The sequence below is a fragment of the Parus major genome, chromosome 1, assembly GCF_001522545.3.
Source record: "Parus major isolate Abel chromosome 1, Parus_major1.1, whole genome shotgun sequence".
In the NCBI taxonomy this organism is placed as follows: Eukaryota; Metazoa; Chordata; class Aves; order Passeriformes; family Paridae; genus Parus; species Parus major.
In genome coordinates this window covers 50,463,791-50,488,502 of record NC_031768.1, presented here as the reverse complement: position 1 = coordinate 50,488,502, position 24,712 = coordinate 50,463,791, and the positions used below count along the sequence as shown (strand labels likewise).

Here is a 24,712-nt window from a genome sequence, read left to right as displayed (position 1 = left end):
TCTATATAACTATAGAGAAAATATTTTTATGCATAATATAGCATATTTACATGTCTGTAACACAGAAAAGAGATACATTTTCATGATGATAATTCAATTTTTGTATGACAGATATCCATGATATGACGTTCACTTGTCACTTATTCCACCACAGACATTATTTCCTAAAACTGAACTAATAACCCCAAAGTTTAATGTTCTCTTTTAAAAAAGTAGCTTCTAATTAGTATTTATGATGATCCTATAGACTATCATAACTACTTAAGAAAATGAGGGGTGTACTAAACTTGCATTTCTTAACATAGCACATCCACAATATCATGTTTTACTATATTTACTGCAGATAACAAGTAACAATGAAACCAAACTGAATGAAAGCTTAATTTCATTATTTTCATACAAGGCACTAATGAAAAGGAAAAACTGCTATAACAATGAAGTATGCATTTGGAAAATAAATCACATTGGAGATTAAGTTATCCAACTATTTATCCAATTAGGATTATCTTGCATGGAACAGGAAATAAAGGAAATGTGATCAAACAATATAAATTGCCTTTTTTTTTTTTTTTAATCTTGCTGACAAGATAGACCTACTAGTTTAGATTTTTCCATGAACTCAATACAGCTTCATAGCAAGCCCAAAGCACAAATGTCACATCGGAAGCTTTTGCTTCTGCTATTCTAGAAACCTGCTCTCTAGTATGCTTCATGTAGGTAAAATCACTCTTTTCAGAAGCAATATACCCATACAATCAGAAAAACTTGTGAGTAAATTTATATGTAAATAGTTTTCTGTGTGAATAGCTAAGCTTTTCACCTGCTGTTTCTGAAGAGCAGACTTATTTCCTTCTCTTTTCTATTTCACTGTGCCTCAAGCACTCTTTTGCCATGACCATATCACTGTCTTGGAAAAGACCCGTTACCTCCTTCAAATCCTCAAATCTTACTCCAGAAAATATTAATTGCATGCATTGAGAGTGAGATCCATTCATTTAACTTTCTTTATGTAACTACAACTCAGTAGTTGCATGACTAAGCACTTGTAAGGTGCAATTTATCTGATCTACTTTTGCCATCTACTTTAGGATGAGATGGATCACCCCTACAACTGCCAATTGCTGTCTGTTGAGTCTAGGGTGACTCAGATGCAAACGTCTACATTTGTTTCAATGAACTTCACAGTGAAGATTTAATCTAGATGAGGGAACTGCTACAGCACAACTGATCTTACAACATGAAATGCTGAATCTTTGCTACTAATTCCTCCAATTTACTAACTAACTGGTGCTCAGATCGTAACAACCAGTTCATTACCTTGCTTAGCAAATTTAACAATCACAAGTAAAGGCTAGGGAAGGAGATATAGAGAAATTATATCTTGGGAAGCAGATAAAGAGAAATTATATCTTGGTTGACAGACAAACATTACATTTTAGCTATAAGATGCAAGGTTTTTTTCCCATGACAAGCAAAATTCTAGTAAAAAGCTTAGTGACCTGATTATAACTAAATGATCTGTTTCTGGTGTTCTGTGTGTTCCCAAAGCACAGTTTTATGAAAGCATTCCTTTAGCTTGAAATACGATGTGCTCAACATAGCACATTTGTCCTTAAGGCTGTATGATTATGCTTTTGCAAGCACCTAGACAGCACTTTTCACCCACAGATCTCTAACAAATTTACAAAAGTAGGTATCTGTCACTGACAAGCATTTGTCTTATGTCCCACAATGTCAAAATTGCATGCAGAGTCTTGTCATTAAAAGAACTGCTATGTATGATACAATAAACACTGACATTCTGCAAAGAATCCTTCTGGTCTGAAGTTAATGTTTATCTTATTTTTATTTTTGCAAGTGGATACTTTTAGAAAGGGAACACATCCACCTAAGAATATACACATTCAGTTTAGGCTTAGAAAAAAATACATATTAATAGTAGTAAAAAAGTTAAAAAGAAAAAAAAAATAAATCAGTGTTTAATCTGTTAAACAATAGAAAAATTCTTATGAAGTAGTGATACTGTCATTGAACTGGAGAGAGTTTGAGAACAAGCTTGCTCTGGCTTTTTCACCCTATGATTTGGAGTCTGCTCACAGTACTGCCAGCTTAACCAAAAAGGATTAACTCTCATATCCAACTGAGAACACAGATAATTCTCAGTAATTGGTAAAAAATGAAGATGAATGGGGCTGAGAGATAAGGAGCAATTAGCTCATCAGCAGTTACAGCTGTGCACTCAATCCGGATCCATCTCTTGAGTCTCGGCCCCTTTTAAAGAACCCAGGCAGAATAAGCACAGGACACCCCCTCCCAAAAAATTGCCATACCTGCCCATCATTCCTCTGTCTTCCATTTTATTTCCATGCTATACAAAGACACCTGTCATAGCATTCTGTGTAAATTACTACCTCTCCCAGGACCTGTATCTACAGCCAATCTTTTTTTACAATAAAAAAAAAAAAAATTAACAAAAAAAAAAGGATAGAAGGAAAAAAAACCCAAAACCCAAAACCCGGAAACTAAATGACTACTGTAGACACTTTTAAGTTCCCTGTCAATCGTTTCATTACAGCAGCATCATCTGTTTGAAAATATAAGCAATTCCCTCATCTAATTATAGGGAGGATTTGAGGTTCATTAACATTGCCAAGGCAGAGAATCAGATGTGCAACTGCAGAGCTGTGCTCAGTGGCCTGCATTCTCTGTTTCCTTTTATTTGCTTTTTCAAGGTCTCCAAGACTTTTTCCTGAAACCATAAAAGTAATTCTTTCCCTTAAAATAGACACGTGTGTTTAGAAAAAGGAAATTACTGCATTTTGTACTGTTCTATTATTGGGCAAGGTCACTGGAGAAAAATAATTTCGCCTAAATCATTTTATCTCTGATTCTGGATGAAAAAGAAAAGAATAGTATACAAGCAAGCTTTACTTTTGAACAACACATCACAGGAAGACTCATATTTGTCTCATAATTTTAAATATTGCAAGGTAATGCAGATGAAGAGGAAACCTAACATGCCAAGAAAATTTCCTAATTTTCAACAAATTTTGCGGTTGTTTATGGATTAACATGCTAGCCAAGTGTAAAATGTTGCCTTGTATTTCCTAACAGTGTTTAGAAATTAAGAACACCAAAGTCTTCATGATTGCTTCACTTCCTTAAAGAAATAATAGCATTTTTTTTTGTATGAATGTAGTTTAAACAATGACATTTTCTTGGGACATCTGTTTTGAGATCACATTTTGAATAGATATGAACTCATTTCCTGCTAAGCAAGTAATTTACTATTGTTGATAGTTGTTTACAAGTTTTATGAGTCATATTTTAGCAAGTGGCAAAGGTCTTAACAAATCCTTTGAGTATTCCCTAAAGTGTATGCATAGTGTTTTCATTACATAAAATGTTCGGGAAGCAAAAGTATACGGACTGTTCTTTACTTCCTACCAAGTTATAGATAGCAAACTCTAGCTCACAAAAATAGCTTTTAAAAGGTATTTATTTTCAAAGGCTTTTATCTTTTGCTGCTGCAGGTTAATGAAGTAGGACAGCGGGGCAGTAAGTACTTAAGCGGTGAGGAAATGATTGAACTGCTTTACCTACCCATTGCTTCAGAGCATCAGATGGTAAACATACAACTGATCCTAATATCACACTAAGATGTTAATATGACAAAGAGTAGAGCCTCACCAGTGAAATTTAAAATTTGACCTTGCCACTCTCTTTTCATTCTGCAATTAATTTAAGAAAAACTAAACCAAAGTAAAAAAAAAAAAAACACCACAAAAAAACCCCCAAAAAAACAACAAAGAAACAACAAAAAACTAAACAAGAAATACACCAACCAAATCCAACAAAAAAAAAACAAACCTGACACACAGCATAATCTTTCTTTTTCCTTTGCTGCCCTACGGAATTCATTTTTTAAACAAAACCCCAATAATTTATCTACCCTGCGTGTTGTATGTAGAATTGCCACTAAAAAGAACCCGGGACATTTTTCCTTCTTATCTGCAATGTAGCTCATATCAGCCAAGCTGTCACAAGACAGTACTTGATATAAACAAGAGATTGCAAAGACATCTCAGTAATCAATATTAGGATGGCTACAGTATGGAAGCCCCAACCACTGCATATCATTTGTCTCAGCATCTATTTCTATGACCAAATGAAGCATTAATTCAAATCATAAATCTATGGTGATTTAAATCTGGGAATGAGCACCTGCCTGCTTTAATGATTTATTTTGTACATTTCAGTAAGCAGGAGATTTGTCCATATGAACTGACAGGTCACCTTCAGATGCCAGTAGCAGACTGTTTATCACCATGCAGACTAGCATCTCATCTTAGCAAGTAAATATTAAACTAAAAGAATCCAATTGATTGTGGATGGGGGAGAAAGGCGTTGCAGCCATATATTTTACTCAGTGTGCTAATACCTCACTCTGATTCCTCTGTAATTTCTTTTTTTTTTTTCCTTTATTTTCCCCGCTTCTAAAATGATAATTCTGGTGGGAGGATGCAAGCTCAAGGTTACCAGCAAAACTGAGAGATATAAAATAATTACTTATTAGTATCATTGGCTTCCTTTAACTCCCTTCACTCACTAACCTTTTGGCCACTGCTTCAAAGGACCAAGTTAATAAATTTGTGTAGTGCTCTCTATAATTATACAACGTTAGACGACAAGAATTACTTCTGTAGTTCACATTAGGCATTTGATTAAAACCAAAAAGCAAGACAATCTGGAAGCAAATCTGACAAGTCGATAAGATAAATAAAACAATGGTCCCTATTTTATTTATCTGCCTTTATGTAGGCACTGGAGCACAGGAGGATCGATCCACGCACACCATAATGCCTGCTACATAAGGGCTAAGATGAATCAGTTAAGCTTTTAGCCCAGTTGGATTGTTTGTTCCTTTTCAGTTTGGTCAGGCACATAACCTAATTTAAAATGTAAACTAAAATCAGGTTGTTTTCTTTTGTTTTATTCTTTCTTCCTGTCAACATTCAGTAATGTAATATTTCACAATCTTGCCTAGCACGCTATAATTTAAAACATTAATGGTATATGGACTTGATAATATCTATTTGAAAATACATAAATAAACACATTCCTGAAAAAATGCAGGAGAAGAAAGAGTACACACCAACTACAAAGCAACACCTTTGAAATATGAGTTCTTGTCAAGATAATACAGTGCACTAATTTTCAAAAATGCAACTAATAAACAAGGAACTTAACTCTTCATGAACCTAATAATACCCTGACATTAGTAGCAGTAGGAGTCACTTCTCTGATTCCATATGCATGACCAACACTAAACACTAGACAGGGTTCACTATAAAAATAAACAAATAAAAGCAAATTGTTTTTGAGAAACCCTCTGTAAGAAGGGTGCAGCTCAAGACAAGATTCACAGAAAAGGAAACTATATTTTCAGAACCATTCCTCATGGAATGAAGACAACTGGAAAGCTATTCACTCTATTCAGAAGAGCCATTTTTTTCTGAACAAAATTAACTCAATTCTTCATTCAGTTAAATTGGGAAATTAACTGAAGCTAACAAGTAAGTTAAGGGGCTGAGAGGAAATTTTGACAATGACAATAAATAATCTTGCTTCGCTAAGTTTGCCCTACTAAAATAGCTAGAATGTATTTTCTTAAATAGGGAAAATGATTAGGCTGTCTAAGAGCATATTAGTTATCTAAATTATGACTAAAAAAAGGATTTCGAAACAGATAATTTGCTTTTTTGTTCAGAGGAAGTTCCTTCTATCCATTCTTCTACAAATACTCCGCGTGGTTTAGATGTTGATTACCTGTTAATTTTTCCATCCCCATGGATGCACATGTGGTTTACAACTAGAACTGCCAAACCTGTATTTGAACTTTTTATTTCACATAATGGATTCACCTAAGCCTGAAAGTCTAGATTAGCTTCTAGTTCTAGTACACACTCTTTACCTTCTCAGTTTGTGCTTATACTTTTCAACCTTTCTCATTACTTCACTTTTCTCCCAGTGTACTAGGGCCACTTGGTCCTTCCACTTCATTAGTACCTATCTCCTCCTCCCAGATTTCAAAGACACCTGCACTCTACCCTCGCTTGTTTTCTCTCCAAGAGAACAATCTTTACGCTTGTATTCGTAACTGCATATGTGGTATCTGAGTACTCACACACTATTTAAGACTATTTTCTTCACCATCATAGAGGTATTTTTAAAGCTTTTACTTAAAAGGAAAACAAAACCAATCATATAATCTCCTTATGCAGTAATACACACATACTGTTGCTACTTACAGTAGTATGTGCCCAGGTGAACCTGTTCTTTGAACTGTAATTCATATTATTTCTAAATAATACCCTAGTGATGCCTACTGAACTGTACAGAAACACTTCTCACAAACAAGTATTTATTTATGTTAAGGCAAATACATACCCTCTAAGATTAAATGTATTTAGAAGATGAAAAACTAAAAACTAAAAATAAAAAAATTAATCCAGACAAAGGGCCAAAATAAAAACAAAAAAGCCTATCTGAGGCCATTTTATTCCAGTATACACCAATCTTCCCTGCAGTCTTCTGAACGTACCTCTCTGTCATTGAATTTCTGTTGCTGAGTTAATACTGTCTCAACATGATAAAAGGATCCAATACAATGAAATGGCATAACAAAACATTTTACAGCAGACACACACAGATGATTAAAGATTTAATCAACAACAACAAAAAGTTATCCTAGCTTTGAAGTATGCTTTAGCAAAACAAATTGTCCAAACAAATGAATAAAGTATACTGAAACAATTCTTTTTTGTAAAAGAACAAGAGTTGCTGATGGCTGCTTAAGAAATGGAAAAAAATGTTAACTACATTTTAAGAACGTGTTTATTAAAATAAAATATGATAGGAACTGCAGAGCATGGCAGAATTTATTGTGTATGTATGTTTTCCTTTTGTCACAGGGCACATGAAAGTATGAAATATTTTGCTTTCAAGCTTGTGTTCTGAATTACCTAAAGTTGATACCCAGCACACTGAGCAGGAGACATTGTTGAATTTCACTTTGACACCATCATCTGTCACTCCACCTGTACTTTGAAAAATGAACTCTAAGCAATCAAAACACTTTCTTTCATGGAAAATATTAACTGGAGTCTGCAAAAGTAGCCTGCAAAGAAAAGAATGTTTTTGTAATAATAACAACAAAACTGAACACTGGTATAAAGGTCAGGCACAAAATAAAACTAAAAACATTAAGAAAAAGGAAAACAAATACGCAACTTTTTTACACCAAGCCAAGGACTTCAGAAGGAAGTTCAGAAAGATCACCATTTTAATAAAATATTTTAGTATTATGGACATATAATAATGCCATGTCTGAAACTTACCAACACTTGAATTCAGATCTCCATTTTCAGAGTCTGCTCCATGCTGGTTATTATTTGCATGATAGTTGGACATAGCTTCCAATTTGATTTTTTTCACTTTCATTGCTTCTGCTATGGCGGCATTGGTGGCAGCTGCTGCTGCTGCAGCTGCTGCTGTCAGACCTGCAAAGAAGTATGAAAAAAATTTAATATTCATTATTCTTTGAGTCTCCTTTATTGTAGGGACTTTTATTATTCCTTCATGCTTGTTACATAAGAACAGAGAGCACTGCAGATTATTATTCCTCTTGTTGATTTTGAAAACTATCAACTTTTCCAAGTAAAATATTTCACATCATATTACTCCTTACTTTAGATATATTACTAGTATACATTCATCTAAACTTTAACTTGGTATCTAGTAAGTGCATTCATAATAGAATCACAACTAGATGCAGCTACAAATACATGCAGTCAAAAATCTAATTTAGCTTCAAAATGGTGTCCTGAGTGGTGACTATGAATAGGTGAATATGTACACAACCATACCTCAGAAAAAAAAATCCCATTAGATCTCTACTGTAAGACATGCTAAAGAAAACAGAAAAAACAGGTCTATAATTTCTATTTATGAGTAACAGATGATAGAACTCAGACATTTCTCATTTCATACATAGTAGCAAGTAGATGTAGTTGTTCTAGGAAGCATTTCTAGAAAAAAAATAATGCAGAACATTATTTTGCTCTCCCCAAACTTGAAGGCATTAAAGTATATATCCATGAGAAGAGCAATTATTAACCCATTTAATACCAATTCCAAAGCCATCTACAGGCAGCTCAAGTGCTCTTCCTACCAAACCAAGTTTCTGCCATCCATCCATTTACAAGAGTGCTCTACAAAGCCAGGAAAATTTCTCTTTGCCAGGAGCAATTGGAGAACCGGTCCAGTTCTCCAGTTGCCTTCAAAACTCAAAATTAGATGCAGCCTTTAACCAAAGTCACAAGCATCTCTGCAGTTTTTGCCCTCTTCCCTGAGGCAGGGTAATTTTCCTGTGGTCCCCAAAGCCCTGCTGCTGCCCACCCAGATCTCTCTGCCCCAGCCTGGGTGGCAGCAGAGAGAAGCCAGCGTCAAAACTTCCCAGGAGCTGCCTCCCCCACACAACTGATGCAGGGGGCAGAGATGGAAATGACAGGGAATTAAGTCTAAGAAACAGAGAAGGCAAAAAAGCAGGTAAGTTTAATGCATTGATGCTCTCTCAGCCTGTGATGCTACAAGAAAACAGACCCTCAGTCATTTTGAATCAAGATTCTTGCCCTGAATGTGGAGAAGGCTTGAAAAACTCCATGTAATTAGTTTAAAGGTGCCTGCTTGTCTGATTTTCAGCTATTCTGAGAGGTGTGAAGTGTCTTACGGATCTCAAGAGGAACTAACTCCACAATTTACTATTCTAAGGCTGCTGTCTAGCATAGAAGAGTGCAATTTAGCAGGAAAGACCAAATAAGCAAATAATCCCAGGCCTCTGAGGTAAGTATTACTAGCACCATTGCTTCTCAGGGTCTCTTGTTGTCTCCTTTGACTCCTTACATGCAAAACAAGTTCACATTTGCCATGTTTTTGGCTAGTGATAGGCAGGGACAGAAGGCAAATTCCAGCAGGGGAAAAGAAGGTGGTGAGCAGACATCAGGAAATCTATGAGGTGGCATAAGAGGTGCCTTTGAATATATTGTTGCTTGACTGAAGCTTGTTTTCCCTTATTGCTTTGCATGACCACATAAAGATTAGCAAATGGTTCCAGCCTCCCGACCCTCCTCACAGGCTGACTTCTAACACCTCCATGTGTAATGAGAATTACTGACCAAGTGATAATTACAGATCAATATTCTTTAGAAAAGTGCTGTTTCAGGTAGAAGATGTACCAAAAGCCAAAAACAAATGTGAAGGTGAATAAATATGAGAGTTTACTTTTATTTCAGCTTCTGCTACTACCACAAATTGTGCGTGTTCTGATCTTTAAAAGGTATTGACAATAACATGGATTGCTTCCAATTATATTTTTACCTTGGAGGAAGGATATGAAGCCATACATCACACAAATTTGATTGCAGTCCCTAAATTTGGCCACAGAAAAAGGGATGGTGCACCTCTGAACTTTAGTTTGCATCCGGTGCTCATTAAACAACACAATAACCTATACTTCCTTTTCTAATATATGTATACATCCCTGAAAAGCTAAAACTAGCCTTTTTAAAGAACAATTATTTGGAGGAATATTCTGGTACACTATTTTCAATGACTGCAACAACAGGCCTCAAATTTTTGGTTGTGACTACACTTTTAGATCAGCTGTTTTAAAGTGCTTCTAAGTATTGGGGTAAATTACATACAAAGGAGATGCTGGACATAGGACTTGTGAGACCACCTGCAATTACTTTGTTTCACTGGAATAATGACCTGGATGCAGAATTCCTGAAATAAAAACACTCTTTTTTTACAAAATTTGCAAAAAAGAAAGTATGCTTTGGTGCATTTCTTTGGATGGAGATTGAGAAACTAAAATACAAATTGCTTAGCTCTGTAAAATGATTTTTGCAAGATAATGCTTGTGGCAAAAAGTGATAATTTTAAAAAGTAGAAATTAAACTAATAATTTCATTCCTTCTCTTATACAATCGCAGAACTGACTGAAATGATTACTTTGCTATACAGCAACTAATGGAAACCATGCAGATCTGAAATGCTTGCCTCATTTCCCTCCCTACTTACAGGTGTAAGCAGGGAGGGAAATGGAACGAATCATGCTCAGAATTTTACCTTAATGCTGGTCCTTCATTGCAATTCCAGCCTACAGCAGAGCTTCTCCTTTACTGATACTTTTTCCTATCACCTGACTGTGATGATATAGCAAAGCAAGTGGCAAGGGAGGCCTGAAGCCAGTTATCAGAGCCACTGGCTTTATAATCACTGGTGCACTGTGGTGTACTGGGGTGTGGTACAGCACAGAACTTCAGCACATGGCCCACCTTACCTTTCTTATCTCACTGGTATAGACAGGCAAATATACTAAAAACAAAAGTTAATACACTACTATGTATCTATATTTATATTTTAAAATACTAAGTTTTAAGGGCACAGATGGGTATATACCCAGGGAAAAACTTGTGATTTTTTTCTTTTTAATTTATTCTTTGAAAAAGCCTTTTGACGTAAACATTACTTAGTATAAATTTACTCTTACAATAAGTAGCCAAGGAATTTCCAAGGTGCGCACTCCTTTACACTATAGAAATGTTACCTTCAAAAATGATATAACCAAATGTACAAAGTCAACTGAAATGAAAGAAATAAAGATCACACCGAACAGCCACGTAGGTATTTTTTTATTCTTTACAAATATTTATTTGAACAGTTAAAAAATATTCAGGCCAAAATATTCAGTGGATTAAAGTCAACGGTAGTTGTCATTAATATTCTGAAATTGATAAGTTGTTTATGTCTGGCATTCTTCCTGCTGATTATGCAGTGAGACAGGCAGCTTTATAAATATCTCATCACTCCATCGTCACACAAATTTCATCGACAGTGCTCATGCACAGCTATTAGCAATATGAATCTAACCATTACAAGAGGAATGAAAATCGAACATGTGGCATTAATACGCAGTCCTGGTTCCTAACCATCTGATAGGCAGATGGTGTAAAGCGGATTCTCCAGCTGAAATGAAGGGGCACATCATTTAAAACCTTGTTTGCATTCTAACTGATATCAGTGCCATATTGATATACATGATACATCATGGCAGTATTTGAACAATCTAGTTTGTTTCAGTCATAAATGTTTACAGCCTTGTTTTTTATCTTTAGAAGCATGTTCTGAGGAGCGTATTTTTAATTTATGAAACCTATTGTTTACTTCTGTTGAACCAGAAGATTAGCAAAGAGCAGGAATATTAAATTACCACAACCACAGCAGTATAACTAAGATGGATGAATAAAGTATGGTTTTTCAATATGTTAGTAAAGGAATTAAAAAATTAGCCTGGACATTTTATGCATTAAATACATTTATTCATTTAAACCTTACAGCTTTTTTCCCATGTGACATACTTAGAACTTTAATGCTTTATAAAGCTATTCATTTAAATCTCTTACTGCGTGCAATTAATCTTGTCCAACAATTTAATTCAAAAAGCAAAACATCAGAAAGTAAAGTTCGATTCAACCATCACGCTTCTGAAGTAATCCCCGTATTGCTGACAGTTCCTATAGACTCATCAGCAAAAGTCTGTTCAAGGTGTCTTGCAGGAGCCGTATGAATTTGAATTACAGCTCAATTGAAAGCTCGCCAAGACTTAGTAGGAACTCAGGAACAAGAAGCAGAACACCAAAAGAGAGTGCGAAGGATCCTTTCCTACTAAGACCTTCTCTCTTCTGTCACTAGATTACTTTGGCCTGTTGGGTGTGTTTGTAGCTGTTAATTATGTTAATAAAGTTGCAGCCTGCTGTCTCTGCCAAATATAATCATAAGCTTTCTCCTGCCAAGTCCTAGTCTAATTTACACCCGTGCAACTCTACTGAAGTCAGAATTTCGTGGGTGAGAATGAGACCAGAAGTATGCCCAGTATGTGTGGTCTCTAACGCTGAAAAATGAGTGAACAAAACAGAAAGCAATGACAAAAAAATCCCCAGCATCTTCAGAAAACAATTCTGTTTTAAAAGCAAAGTCCCCAAGAGAGCTGTCATATATCATGACAGATTTTCGAAATGTATATGAATTACTGGTGGGCACTAAATCACATCCAGAGTTTCTGCCTTCCAACAAACAGTATTGCCTGCCTGCCTTAAGAGAAAGCTCTTAAAACTTTCAGTTTTGATGGGGTGAGCAGCATACAACACACCCTATTTGTGAAGCAAAATAGAGAAGGACCTGTGAGTGGAACTTTTTCAGCCTTGAATATGTTTCAAAACACACATTTTTTTATTGCATACCTAAACTTCATCCTGGGACAAATTACAGAATTATTTAAATAATTGATTTAATTCACTTTTAACTTCCTTCACATAATTATGCCTAAGAGTACTAACAATTCCTTATAGTCAATTTGGTGATTTCCTTAATGCAACTATTACCTTCATATATATACATATATATCTCTTTATGGGTACTTACTAAATTCAGTAACATGTATATACTTACACAAGCTCCCTCTTTAGGACTTCTATAACATCTTCAAGAAACTTTACCTTTATCATCACAGAACAGGCAAAAAACCAAAATACAACTGTCAGCAGTGTGTTACATTTAATTTCATTTATCTGCTGGAAACTTAATTCTGTAGAAGCACTTTACGCACTGTATGGGAGGACTTCCAAATCTCATCTCAATTCTGAAAGACCTCCTTTCATTATTTCAAATTAATTCTTAATCCTTTTTCTTCTAGTTTATTTCAATGGTACTGACTTGAAAATAATTCAAGCCCTTTCTCGACTGAATACCAGACTGCATATTGTGGTTCTTACTTCAGCAAAATTTCTACTAAAATCTGAAAAAAAAATCTGCCTTGGAAAGAAAGGCAGGGTTTCCTCTTAGGACCTCACTCTGATCACTGTAGGTTATTGCACTGGTTTCATGGGTTTCAGCAGTTCAGGTACAAGTTTTTGGTAGCTTATTATGCTGCTGCCTAGTTATTTCAAATGAAATAGGATCCTAACCTTACTCTCTGATCTAATGGGTGTTTTATACAGTGTGATACATAAAACAAGAAGGGGAAAGCAATCTGCAGGAGGACAGAGGTCTGATTACACAGACTGGATTGCAGAAAGGAGAACTTCACCAAAATGTTCTGCTAAAATATACTGAGTTTCACTAAGCGAATTCTTTATGTATAATGTATGTCCTGAATCTCACAGTTATCCAGAAACTTTATTTTTGCTAAGCTGTCTGGATTGATCCAATACAACAAGCTTAGTAAACCCTAAAAATTTTATCACCTGTTATTTTGGGATAATCAAAGAAATTATTGTCTGGTGTGCCTAACTATATTTTTCTGATTGACTAGAGTGGTTCAGCATAAACTGCTCATCTAGATATTTTTTTTAATATGTCTTAAAGGCCTACTATTAAAAATATCATATTATTGGAAAAAAACCTCCCTGCACTTTAAATATTGTTAGAGAAGGAATGCTTAGGAAAAAATCATCCATGGTTTAGACTGGTGCAACTAAACTGAAACTGACAGTCTTGCATTGGGAGAAAACAGTGTATGTGAAGCTCAAACCATCTGTTGTTCATCAGTCTAATCAGACCTTTTTCCTGTAACTACTCCTAACTTATACTATGAATTTTGAGGCCTGGGTATAGCATTTAAGATAAATAAGCAAAAGAGCTAAATTTCCACAGCACTGTTCGAACCTAAAAATCTTTCTTATTATGATGTGCCTGCACAACTAATAACACAGTTGCAGAAATAAAACATTGATGTAGAAAGCAGCAGCGTCCTTTTGTTTTATTAAAACTGCATTTTTTGAAATAGATCTACAAGCAGGTCAAACAATGCTTCCAAAAATGTGCAAATGGAATTATTTTATCACTAATATTTGTTAATTATATATACTAATATATATGGAACTGATTGACTTACATTCCATGTCTTTCTAGTGGATATATTCCTTTGTACTGAAGAGTAAAAAGTGAAATCCCAAAGTGTATTTCAAATACCACAATAGATTACTAACTGTTACAGCTTCATGGGGTTTTGTAATCTATGAATTTATTATTGGCTTGGTGCAATTGTGACAGAATTAAACAATGTATATTGCATAACTGCCTGTCTAAAATGTCGTTTTCAGCAACAGTTTAAAATCCTACTGGAATGCACACAGCAACAATACAATACAATTAAGAGAGAACATTCTTTCTTAAACAACAGTCATCTTTTCAAAAGCAATAGATTCTCAGTTCTCATTCACTCTGTTGCATTATTCATTTCATGTGCAACCTCATGCTGGACCATAAATTGTTACTTTATCTAATCAAAGGCGACTTAACTCCACAGAAGGTCAAAGGTTTAATTTTGTGAAGTATTATCTTACGCTATGAGTTTAACGGAAAAATAGAAGAAGAAAAACAGCCAAGAAACTGGTAATAAATGAACCTTTATTGCCTCAGGCATTGGCCTAGTTAATAAACTTTCATTGAAGGTTTCTTTCAACTGTTATGGACAATGAGGTAAAAAAAATCTTAAATTACAGCCATGTGTGACTTTTAAAGCAGGCATTCTTTTTTATCTCAACCTTCCCTGCTTAGGAAAAAGACAAAGAGATTGTCTTCAATTTCTTAACCAAAAATGTATGCTTCTAAACAGATGAAAAAGTGCAGATCAAGCCTTTTAAAAGCAGAGGTCAGCTTTGAACGATATAAAAAAATACTTTTCCTTAAGCGTCAAATCCTGATCCATAGTCCCTTTAACTGAATAGCATGCAGTTCAGAGAAAAAAAAAAAAAAAAAAAAAGTGGGGAAGGCGAAACATATATATACTGACAATATATTATGCTAACAATGATGGCTGGTTCCTGAAAGACTTTCTATTTTACATTTGCATTGCTAGAGTGCAATAATGGCTCTTCTTTACTAGAATGACTTATTATGGGAACAACTTCCCTGCACTTTTTACAAATAGAAGTTCTTTTCTTCTTTTCATCTGTATTATCTCATGTTCTCACAATACTATTCTTGCTGTTAGGAGAAATTAAAAGGTTTAACATGACAGTTACTGTTGGTTATTGGTGCTCTGTGAATTTTCTTCGTTTAATGTTAGATTTTACTAACTACAGTGTCTTTTACTGACATACTCTTTGGGACCAGTTTAGAGAAGTGTATTACAGCTTATGTTACATAGTCAAAAACAATAAGAAGACCAGTAGTATTTTAAAAAACCTTAGCCTTTAACTTTAGTCTAATTTATAAGTAAATGGACACAACTAATTAATTGTAACAGTGCTACAATTCAAAAATACTGAAAAGACGTGTTCATGCCTGTAACAGCCGTAATGTAGCTAAATACTCATAATCTTTCAACCAGCAGGAGCTTTTGTAGTGGTTTTTTTTTTTATAAACCTAATCCACAGCTTGACACAGATCCTGGGGTAATGGCACACAGTTCTTTGATTAAACTAATATCCAAACACTGCTGAGGCAGTCTGATGGCCCCATGGAAGTGTTTCCCTACAACTTCCAAACTCAGCCCTGCAAACAGAACCGCCAGATTCTTTCCCATAGACCCACTGTAGTCCACGTGCCTTAGTCCACGTGCCTGATCATGGGAATGAAATTTAACTTATCCATCTGTACAAGTATTTGTGGCACTAGAACAAGATCAGAATAAAATCAGATTTTAGCTGTGCACCACAATTTTAGCTTTGATAGCTTTCTGGTGGAATGGATGTGCCCCTAGAGGGACCTGTTCTCTGCACTGAGTCCACACACTGGAGAAACAGCCCACTAGTATCTAGCTGACGTGCTATCAAAGCCTTTGTGGCCTTTATGGCTTTGCTCCTAAAGCAACATTTTTGCCCAAAGAAAAAAAGATTTGATTCTCACTTCCGGTGCATAAGAATAGTCAGCTACAGACTTATTTCAGGCTCCTGCCATCCTCAGGAAGTGAAAACAGCATTATTTCTAGTCATGAAAGAAGGCAAGTAATTCAGGGCTTTAGATGTGATGAAATATTATCACAGCTGCTGATTAGAGCAGTAGACCTTCAATAAATGTCTAAAATACAAACTACTATTTCAAGATATTTTCAATAAAGATTCCATTGGTTTATTCTTTAATGGAGTTAAAATATACTACATATATAAAAAAATCCTAAAATGTTTTTAAAGAACAATTTTGATCCTCTTTTGTCATATCTAGCTTTAAAGTAGAGATTGTTTTGAATCCTCCTGCCCCTAAAAAGAAACCTTTTTAATACAATATACATTAACAAATTCTATAACTGTTTTCTGATTATTTCTCTGTATTTGCAGTGTGCAAAGCAGGTTGTGCCAAACATTAGAAAGACAGAAGTCAATATAATAGTGGCAAAAAGTCCCAGAAATCCACTGGTTATTTAAAGATGTGTACCCTTGCTTTAACACAGCAAGTTGAATAAGAGAATTTTCACACTTCTGAATGTAAAGAATTCACCTGTAAGGGTCAGGAGAGTCCTCTCTCCTTCTTCATTCTTTTATTCACTCGAAGTGTTGTAACTTCAAGAGCTGTACTGTGGCTTTGGGGTTCTTTTTTTCTCTTTTTTTTTTTTTCCTTTTCTTTTTTAAGTTTCGTCAGATCCATTATGCATTACTCTGTGCCAGAGGCAAGGCATGGGGCTAAACGTACTACTACAGCACAGTGATAGCAGAGTTTGTACTGTGATACTGTACAAAGTAGCTGTGATAATGACTCACAGGTAACACTATGTAGTCCTTTTTTTCAGATGAAAAGGCAGTCAATTGTCATAGTCCTCTCTCACCTCTATGCTCTACTTGTTGCACAAGGGAACAGAACACTAAATTGCACAGGTAGCACCCTGGGTGCAGAGCAAAGTGTTAGATGAATGTTTTTGGATGGCATGTGACATTTGAAGACAAAGTATCTCTTTCTAGTACAAGCTATGGCACAACAGAGGCATGATATGCACCTATGTTGTGTCCCACTATCAAAATTCATTCACTGAAAGAGTGGTTAAGCGTTGAGACAGGCTGTCCAGGCAAATGATGGAGTCACCATCCCTGGAAGTGTTCAGAAAGTGAGTAAATGTGGCACTTTTTGATACAGTTTAGTGGGCATGGTGATGTTTGTCAAAGGCTGGACTCGATCTTGGAGGTCTTTTCCAAACTTAATAACTCCATAATTTGTTTTCTATTCTAAGGCCAAATTATCACCCTAAATCAAGGGAGCTCTCTCACACCCACAGTGTTCAGTGAATACTGAAATTCATTCAACAGAATACTTTTGTTTTGTACCTCAGAATTGCCTGCTACACAAAAAGTTAATGATGTTAGTGATGTTAAAAGGAAAGTGTGGTATTTATAATGGATATATTATTGTACTGTACTGGATTGTAATACAAAAACAAAGATGAAGTAGCTTTTCTACAGTTCCTACCATATTGGCATAATCACAATTCTACATTATGAAGACCTGCAGACATTTGTAAGTTCAGATTTATATACATGAACATATGTATTGCTTCCAAAAGGCATATTCTTTGAAGCCGACAACTGATTGGTACCCTTGTCTAACACATTATTAATATTCAAAGGTTATCCAATAAGCAAGCATAAGAGAACCCCAACATTCTCTTTGGCAGAAACCTGAGAAATCCTCATAGTATGCTATGCAAAGGAGACATTATATATTCATTGCTAGCTATACTTTATGAAAGAACAAGCTTTAAGCTACCATGATCCTCTCGACTTGGTATTGTGCACAAAGAGACAAAATATGATGACAACAGTTATGTCATAGATTCCCCATTTTGTAGGGAGACCTAGATTATAACTTGCAGCAGATAATTTAATTAATCTTTTCTTCATCCATTAATGCACATGTTATCAATAGATTTCGATTTTCAAAAATGTGTCTGTTCCTGGAAATCACTTTTCTCCACCTTCTCAACACTCACACAAGAGCAAAATGGGTCATGGGCTTTCTAATTTCTCCTCCCTCTGGGTTATTACCTTCTTTCTGATCATTGCTAAATTCCAAGTTTCAGACTTGTGTGACATTCAGATTGGCAAGATGGACTGCACATTTAGCACAGAGTGAGTAATAGAAATTACTGGCAAAAATTTAATTAGTATCTGGATGATAACTCACTATTTTTATCCCAACTGCAAGCTATCTAACTTGAATCAACTACAAGATGCAACCTCAATACATGACAATGAAAGTATCAACATTCCAAATTATTTTTTTAACAAAAAAAAATACATAGCCCATATAGTGTACATGTATTTCTTTTGTATTTTCTACATATTACTGGTCTTCAACATAATGACTTCTAGACTAAAATTTATAGTATAAATAATTTGAAAAAAAAAAAAAATAGAACAGGGTCACTGTTGTTAGTTTATTTTAGAAATAAGAACATCATTCTAGTAATTTGATACTAATGTTGACTTGCAGTCACTTTGGAAGACATACAGATAACTAATAAGATTGCAAGTATAAAACATTGATTATAATTAATATTTGTCACTGCATATCCCAAAGAACTAGTGGACACTTTCCAAAGTGAAGAATAAATTAGCTCTCAAAATATGTCTATGGTATGCATAAAATTTACAGGAAAGAAAATGACCGGATTTGATGGAATTTCTTATATTAAATTGTTGAGTTTCTTTAAAATTTAATTCTTAATCACTACTTACATGTTAAAACACAGGAATTGCTTTTGAAAGGATGCAGACCAGTTGTTACATTTAATTCTGCGATGTACTAACAGCCCATAACATTAAGGAAAATTGTTTTCTGCCAGTGCCTTAAGAAGTTTTTAAGACATTTCTAGAATTCTCTGTTTGCTCTGTTCCCTAATTGGTTGTATTAGTCACATGCTATATTTTTTGCCAGGCTTGAAGAAGAGTAATTCCTCCATCTATTGAAACAGATTTTCTGTGGTGGTAACAGGCCACAGGAGGATTGTATTTCATCTAAGCTGCATACTAACCATATTTATATGTGCACATATAAATATATATATATATATATATATATATATATATGTATACAGTGCGGTTTCATGTAATAAAGGCAGATGAATCAACACAATTCTGTTCTTCCAGCAACAATATTTAATAAGGATAACATATCATCTACAGAGACATTCATATATGCACCAGGCAGTACCATGATCAAATCTCTGTGTCTAAATGCAGTTGTATTTACATTTTTCTTCCTTTGCTGTTGACATCCCGCCTTTCTCAACTACAGCTAACACATTACAAAAGAGGCGGTATTGTGTTGTCTCAACTGACCATGCTTTTGAAGAAAAATATTTACAAGTAGTTTTTTCCATTCTCGTGGTTTTTTTTCTAAGAAAGCTTACATTGCAGGAAAACTTCAGTGAATATTAGTATATGTTCTACTTTCACTGGAAACTGCTACCATTCAAGCATAAGTGATTGATATTACTCATATCAAAGAGCATGAAATATAAAATTAGTTACAAAATGGCTTCAGTGCATGGAAAAAAGATTGCCTCCTACAATGCTGATGATATACAGGAATTTTGGATGGATTCTTTTATTCAGTCTCCTGAATGAACAGTTGACATTCCTCACCAAACTAACAGATTGCCAGAAATCCAATTGTATCCTGGGCTGCATCAAATGAAGCATGGTTGAGGGAAGTGATTCCCCCCCTCTACTGGGTTCCTGTGAGACCCCAGCTGGAGCACTGTGTCCAGCTGGGGCCCGCATCACAGGAAGTACACGGACCTGCTGGACCCAATCTAGAGAGGGGTCATGAAGACAATCAGAGGGCTGGATCATCTCTCCTTTGAAGACAGGCTGAGAGAGTTGGAGCTGTTCAGCCTGGAGAAGACTCCAGGGAGACTTTACATCACCTTCCAGTCACTAAAGCAGCTACAAGAAAGCTGGAGAGGTACAAGGGCATGGAGTAATCAGACAGAATGTAATGGTGTTAAGCTAAAGAGGGTAGGTTTAAATTAGGTATTAGGAAGAAATTTTGAATTGTGAGGGTGATGAACAGATTGCCCAGAGAAGGTGTGGATATCCCATCCCTGGAAGTCTTCACGGCCAGGATGCATGGGGTTATGAGCAACCTGGCCTAGTGGAAGGTGTCCCTGCCCACGGCAGAGAAGCTGGAACTAGATGATCTCTAATGTCTGCTTCAACACAAACAATTCAATATCAATTTTATCAAGAGGATCAAATATTTTTTTGTATCCAATTGTAGCATCAGCTCACCTTAGAGTATTTATAAAAGAGATATTTTAATGAACATTTTTCATTACTTCAAGCTACCATATAACAAAAAATAAACTTTACTCCATTTCAAAGTTCCTACCATTGTGCTGTGTCCCCCCAAATCAGTCTTCCACTAACACAATGTTTCACTACAAGTATTTACTGAAGCAATTTTATCTGCAGAATGCCATTAACACAGTGCACTTCACCTTATATTAACTTTCTTTTTCTCATCCTATGTGCTCATATAAAATGGCCACATGCAAATTATGGTTGATATTTTTTCCAACAGTAGGATTGTGCTTTTTGAGAGATTATATGAGCAGTTATTTTGGCAGCTTCAGAAATGCCCCTAGGTCAGCTGGTTAGACTGCTGATGTCCTGAGTTCCCTGTTTGTCATTTTCTCATCATTTATCTTCAGTTAGTAGCAAATTAGATCCAAAAAGATCATAACCCCACACCTACAAGACCTATGCTTAACCACATGTGCAAAGCATACCTTCTACAGAAATCCTTAAGTGGTAGCAAGAAGAATCTGAAGAGACATTGAAAGTATCTGAGTAATACCTGAGTTACTTTATTCACCCTTTTAGCTAAAAATACCATCAGAAGAAGAAATTAGAGGCTCTTGAATTTTAATTTTGAGATTACCAGAAAGTATCAGATTCTGCATTTTAATTTCATTCCCCTTTACCTATTAGATGGAGATAACACTTCCTTACTCTACAGAAGGATTATCAATACAAATCAGCCAAAAGTTGTACAAAGCTTTAGAAATAAGAAAGTGCCAAGTATGCATTAATATTGTTTTCAGCCCTTGTTCTAAATCTATAAAGTGAAACAAAGTCCATGAATGCAAGGTAGATTTGTAAGAAGTGAGGGCAGCAGTTCAGTGCAAATTGTACATGGATAAAAATCCACACAGGAACTGTGAAGATGAAACATTGCTATCAATTTTACCATGCACCTTTAAAAGGTCACAAAACACTTTTGAGCCTGGAAGACACGAAGAAAGAATAGGAAATAAATGTTTTTATTAGCTTAGCTGTGGTGTTTTTATCAAAACCATCAAATTAACAGATACACGGGTTTTTACCAACTTGAATTTCAAGTTAGCATATGGTCAATTCAGACTCTGAAGCAGGGAGGGCATAAGATCAATAGTTTAGCAATTAAAAAAAAAATTAAAACACTTTTCAATTTCTGATGATTTGTGAAAAATTCTTAATGCCATGAAAGCTACTTAAGGCTTTATTAAAATTAAGTTAAAAAAAAATCTCCACCCTTCTGTTGTTACCTGTGCTAGTTAAGTGTTATACGTGCTCTTCCTAAATCACTGACAATCATGAGAAGGAATATAATTATTTTACCTTATGTTTGTAAAATGTGACTAGTTATTTTTTTGTTGACTGTAAAGGAAGTAGTATTCTGAAAAACAGGATATTAAGGATTAAAAAATACACTTCTAATCTAATTGTGTTGTAAAGCCATTAGATTTTTTTTTAAATGGCCTGAAAGAGGAACAATATAATTATCTAATAATCTTTCCATCCTTTACAGACAAGAAAAAAACAGGTGTATATTTAAGAACTGTTACATCAGGTTACCTGTTCAAGGATAATGCTTAATTCTTTATCTCTACATTAATCTTAAATTGAGAGATTCAAAAAAGCATATTCTTAACTTTGTTTCTAATCCAAAATTGTACACACACGAAGGAGAAAACCCATGGTTGTTTTCAATAGAGGAGTAATAACACTGGGGGAAATTCTCATTCAAAGGTCCATCTAGAGTAAATTAATGAATTAAAACCTGATGTAGTCAACAGCCTCTTTAGCTGTTGATGCATTTTTCCAGCTACACTGGATCAGTGAAACTTGGCATAGACTTTGCTCTTCTAAAATACCTGACAACTATGGAAACTTTGCAATTAAGTCTAAGTCAAAACTATTTTATTTTATCTGTTCAAATGAATTGTTCCAAGAAGGTCACATACTGCATGCCACCCAAAGATTATCTTCTGTGACATACTACTGCCTAATTGAAATATGCAGGTATCTTCTCATTGTCACAGAATGTCATTGGTAGCCAAACACTTTAGGGCAGGTTCAGGTACTGCTTTAAAGCAGTTTATTCAATAAAAAACTATTTATACTTCAAATTTTTATGTTATGGCAAAAAGAAGCAATTAAAAATTCAATATATTAGTTCTAGTTTCCAGGTTATTATCTGTAGATATATTTTGGAACCCCAAACAAATAAATATCATTAAACAGCACACACTATCCCCAAGAACCCTGGAGAAGAAAGAAATGACGATTACTTTTGTGGGTCATGGTTGGCAAATACCAGCAGTTTTGCCTGGGGTAAGTGGCGAGGTGAAACCATCAACTGTGGCTGCAGTACCCTAATTCCTAAAACATAAAACATTTTGTATGCACCTAATCTGCTAAACATAAAGTCTGTGAGATTTCCTGGGGTTTTTGACAATCTTTTTAAAAAATACACTATATATCTATGTACAATGTGCTTTTTAAAAGCAATGTATTATATATCTTGCAGTTGTAGTATATGCAATTCCTGTTCTGTACTAATTGAACCCTATCTTATGCATTTTAAGAAGTATCTTCTTTACTTTTGATGTCATTATTATTTTCACCTTCATTCTTAACTATTAAAAGGATGAATTTGGGGAAAATAAATTGAAAAAAAATATGAGAAATGTATTTTGCAAATATCAGTATAGTTTTACTTATATTCAAACTTCATTTTTATCAAACTTGTTATTTTAAAGCTGTTTCTTTTTTTTTTCTTTTTTCTTTTTTTTTTACTTTTCCTACTGCATTATACTTTTTTTAAAAAAATTAGCTTACCAGATAGACTAATTCTGATAATAAATATTTATTCTGCATCTTTATATTAAGTTACATGGTGTGACCCTGTGTAGCTTTAGAAATTAATATGAAGCCAACACAGTAGAGAGAGAGATTTGAAGTTCAGAAGCTGCTGACATTGGGCATTAGACCATAAGTAGGTCAGAATAAACACTTAACATTCAAATTTAAATATAATATTTTGTAATACAAGAAGATCTATAGAGCCATAATGTCTGAATATATTAGGTATGATGATAATACTTCTATTGATTTCAGTCTGTTAAAATAATGAAACTGGATTACACAAATCAATTCTTGGAATGCAACACAAAAGCATATATTATTTGCTTTGCACTCTGAAAATAGGCTTTTTAAGTGAGATTGACTACAACTATTTTAGATTTTAACTAAAAACAAGTGTTAATTTTCTTAAGATCACCTAAAAAACAGGCTCATAGTACTCTTTTTGTTATCTTACAGTTGACAAGCTTAACAGTCCTTTAACCACCTAACAAACAGCTTTCTCCATGTGATCAATTATTTAAGTCTCTCGCTCTTACATCATTACTTCTGCAAGAAGAGGAGGTGTTTCAATAGGAGGATCTACCATTAAAGACAATTAACAAGCACTCCATTTCCTTTGGCAGAGGGAGGACACTCACAAAATGCTGTAAAACATTCAAGAAAGTAGTTTCTGGTGATGTCTTCACAGTTATACAGAACTAAATATTTCATAACTTCTTGAAGTCTAACAAAAAAACAAGGCATTGGCTTTTCAGGCTGTCAGGAATGATGTTTTGTTTTCCAACAAAGTGCTCAGTATATGTTAAATTATTTCTACTCCAGATGGGAATCAGACTGTACTCTTTAAATTACCCTGCTATAAAAACATTGAAAAGATTATGTTTGTCCAATATCACTATTACGGTCACTAAACAAAAAATTAAGACGAAGGCGTTTTTGAGAATGTATGTTACAAAAACGAGTGGTGATCCAGAACATGGAATACGTTAAATCTGCAAAGCACAAAGCACACGTTCAAACCTGAAGTGTGAAGCAAAGTGGAATTTGCATTGTGACTGCAATAAAAACTGTAAATCAGTTCCTTAAAAGCAGGAGATACCAGTCTGAGTTAAGGGCTGCAGGCACCACAGCCTAACGGGGTGTACAGATTTCCATCCTGGCATAGCAAGTTAAAGATCTGCGATGGAGAGTCACACTCCTCTGTTGTTACCAGGAGGTAATTATACAACAGTATTACTAATGATGGAGTCCCAAAGCAATGCTTCTCCTCTTCCCAGTGGAAAATATCTTTTGAAGCAAAGAGTGGCAGTGGGATTCAAGAGGAGGGAAAACACATACCATAAAATATAATTAAAAATTGTGGAGGCTGCCTATGACAAGAATAACCATAAAAAACAGATACAAACCAGCTGGCTGTTAACAACTCCTGAGTTATAAAAATCTTAACCTGCTGTAAAGCACTC

General features: G+C 34.9%; 1 protein-coding gene across 6 annotated transcripts in view; it reads right to left on the bottom strand.

Moving 5' to 3' along the window:
• Positions 1–24,712, bottom strand: part of DACH1 (dachshund family transcription factor 1) — a 354,190-nt gene that overhangs the window by 162,590 nt on the left and 166,888 nt on the right. For all 6 annotated transcript variants that reach the window (XM_015628133.2, XM_015628113.2, XM_015628123.2 and 3 more), the window contains exon 3: positions 7,401–7,562. In XM_015628133.2, coding sequence (XP_015483619.1) covers positions 7,401–7,562 — 162 coding nt within the window. The remainder of the gene's footprint in view (positions 1–7,400; positions 7,563–24,712) is intronic.